Genomic DNA, 1,078 nt, shown 5'->3' on the forward strand with positions numbered 1-1,078 from the left:
AATATGCTGATTTGCTGCTCAACAAACATTTATTATTATTATCAAAGTTGAAAACACAGAAACTTACAGACCCCAAACCTTCGAATGGTAGTCCGTGTATATTATAATTTACTGACCTTTTACATATTTTTCAGCTTTTGAGTAAAAAATTGAAAATCCAGAGTGATTTACTAAATAGTCTTATTCACTATTGATTAGGCACTAAATGAGCTAACCAGTGTCACTGTCATCCTTTATAGCGCAAACACAGTTCCTGTCTATGCTAATTAGGTTAATTATTGATTGTACCTATTCACAACACTCTTTTACCTGGCATATTTAACAAAGCGCTATTTATACCCATGGAAAGTAGATGGTAAACTGAATTTTATGCAGAGATGTTGGAGTACATTTTTCATTTGTCATGGCAGAAGTAATTTCCTTTAAAGAACTCCTGAATGTTTCTGAGGTTATTTATGGCATGATGCATGCAGATCAAACATACTGGTGTCAGAATTTAAGCACAAATCACACTCACTTTTGAAGCTCCAGCTGAGTCTTTAGTTTCTTCTTGGCCCCCTGAGTGAGGTCGTACTTGTTGAGATCCTCTTCTGTGAGAGCAAGGAACTGAGAAAGTGAATAAGGAGATCATAATTTAGATAAGTTGTAGTGGGAGAAATATGTCAGGAAGGAAATATGTATTTCTTGGCTGCAATATCTGAAATCTGTTCCCTAAACAGCTCTTCCAATAATTTTAATCACTTATCTTATATATACCAAGGGAAAGAGCCACTTTAAGTCATGTACCTCCTCCATGGTTAGCTGTTTGAAGACAGGGTAGTATTTATGCAACCGTAGTTTACGAAGCCAGTCCAGGATACCGTTCTGCTCCAGGCTGGGCTGCTGGGACTGGGGTTGGGGTGCGGGGTTTGTGAGGTGCATCTGTGGTGGACTGGCCTCCCCCATGGCAGTGCCGGGGAGGATGGTCACCGCTGTCTGAGGGGGGAGAGGGGGCAGGTGTGCAGGGGAGCTCTGCAGGAGGGGCGCATGGACGCTTAGGACAGGCTGGATGCTGGCGACACCACAAATGGGCCTGGGA

General features: G+C 42.1%; 1 protein-coding gene across 1 annotated transcript in view; it reads right to left on the reverse strand.

Annotated features, from left to right (window-relative positions):
* The window catches only part of LOC107579396 (zinc finger CCHC domain-containing protein 14-like), a 2,973-nt gene extending 1,905 nt beyond the window's left edge, over positions 1 to 1,068 (reverse strand). The window contains exons 1-2 of the mRNA XM_016265229.1: positions 787 to 1,068; positions 518 to 606 (exon numbers count right to left, since the gene is read on the reverse strand). Of these exons, the coding sequence (XP_016120715.1) occupies positions 518 to 606; positions 787 to 945 (248 nt within the window). The 5' untranslated portion in view covers positions 946 to 1,068. The remainder of the gene's footprint in view (positions 1 to 517; positions 607 to 786) is intronic.
* Positions 1,069 to 1,078: the final 10 nt, after the last annotated feature.

This window comes from Sinocyclocheilus grahami, unplaced genomic scaffold, assembly GCF_001515645.1.
Source record: "Sinocyclocheilus grahami isolate Dianchi unplaced genomic scaffold, SAMN03320097.WGS_v1.1 scaffold17052.1, whole genome shotgun sequence".
NCBI classification, from domain to species: Eukaryota; Metazoa; Chordata; class Actinopteri; order Cypriniformes; family Cyprinidae; genus Sinocyclocheilus; species Sinocyclocheilus grahami.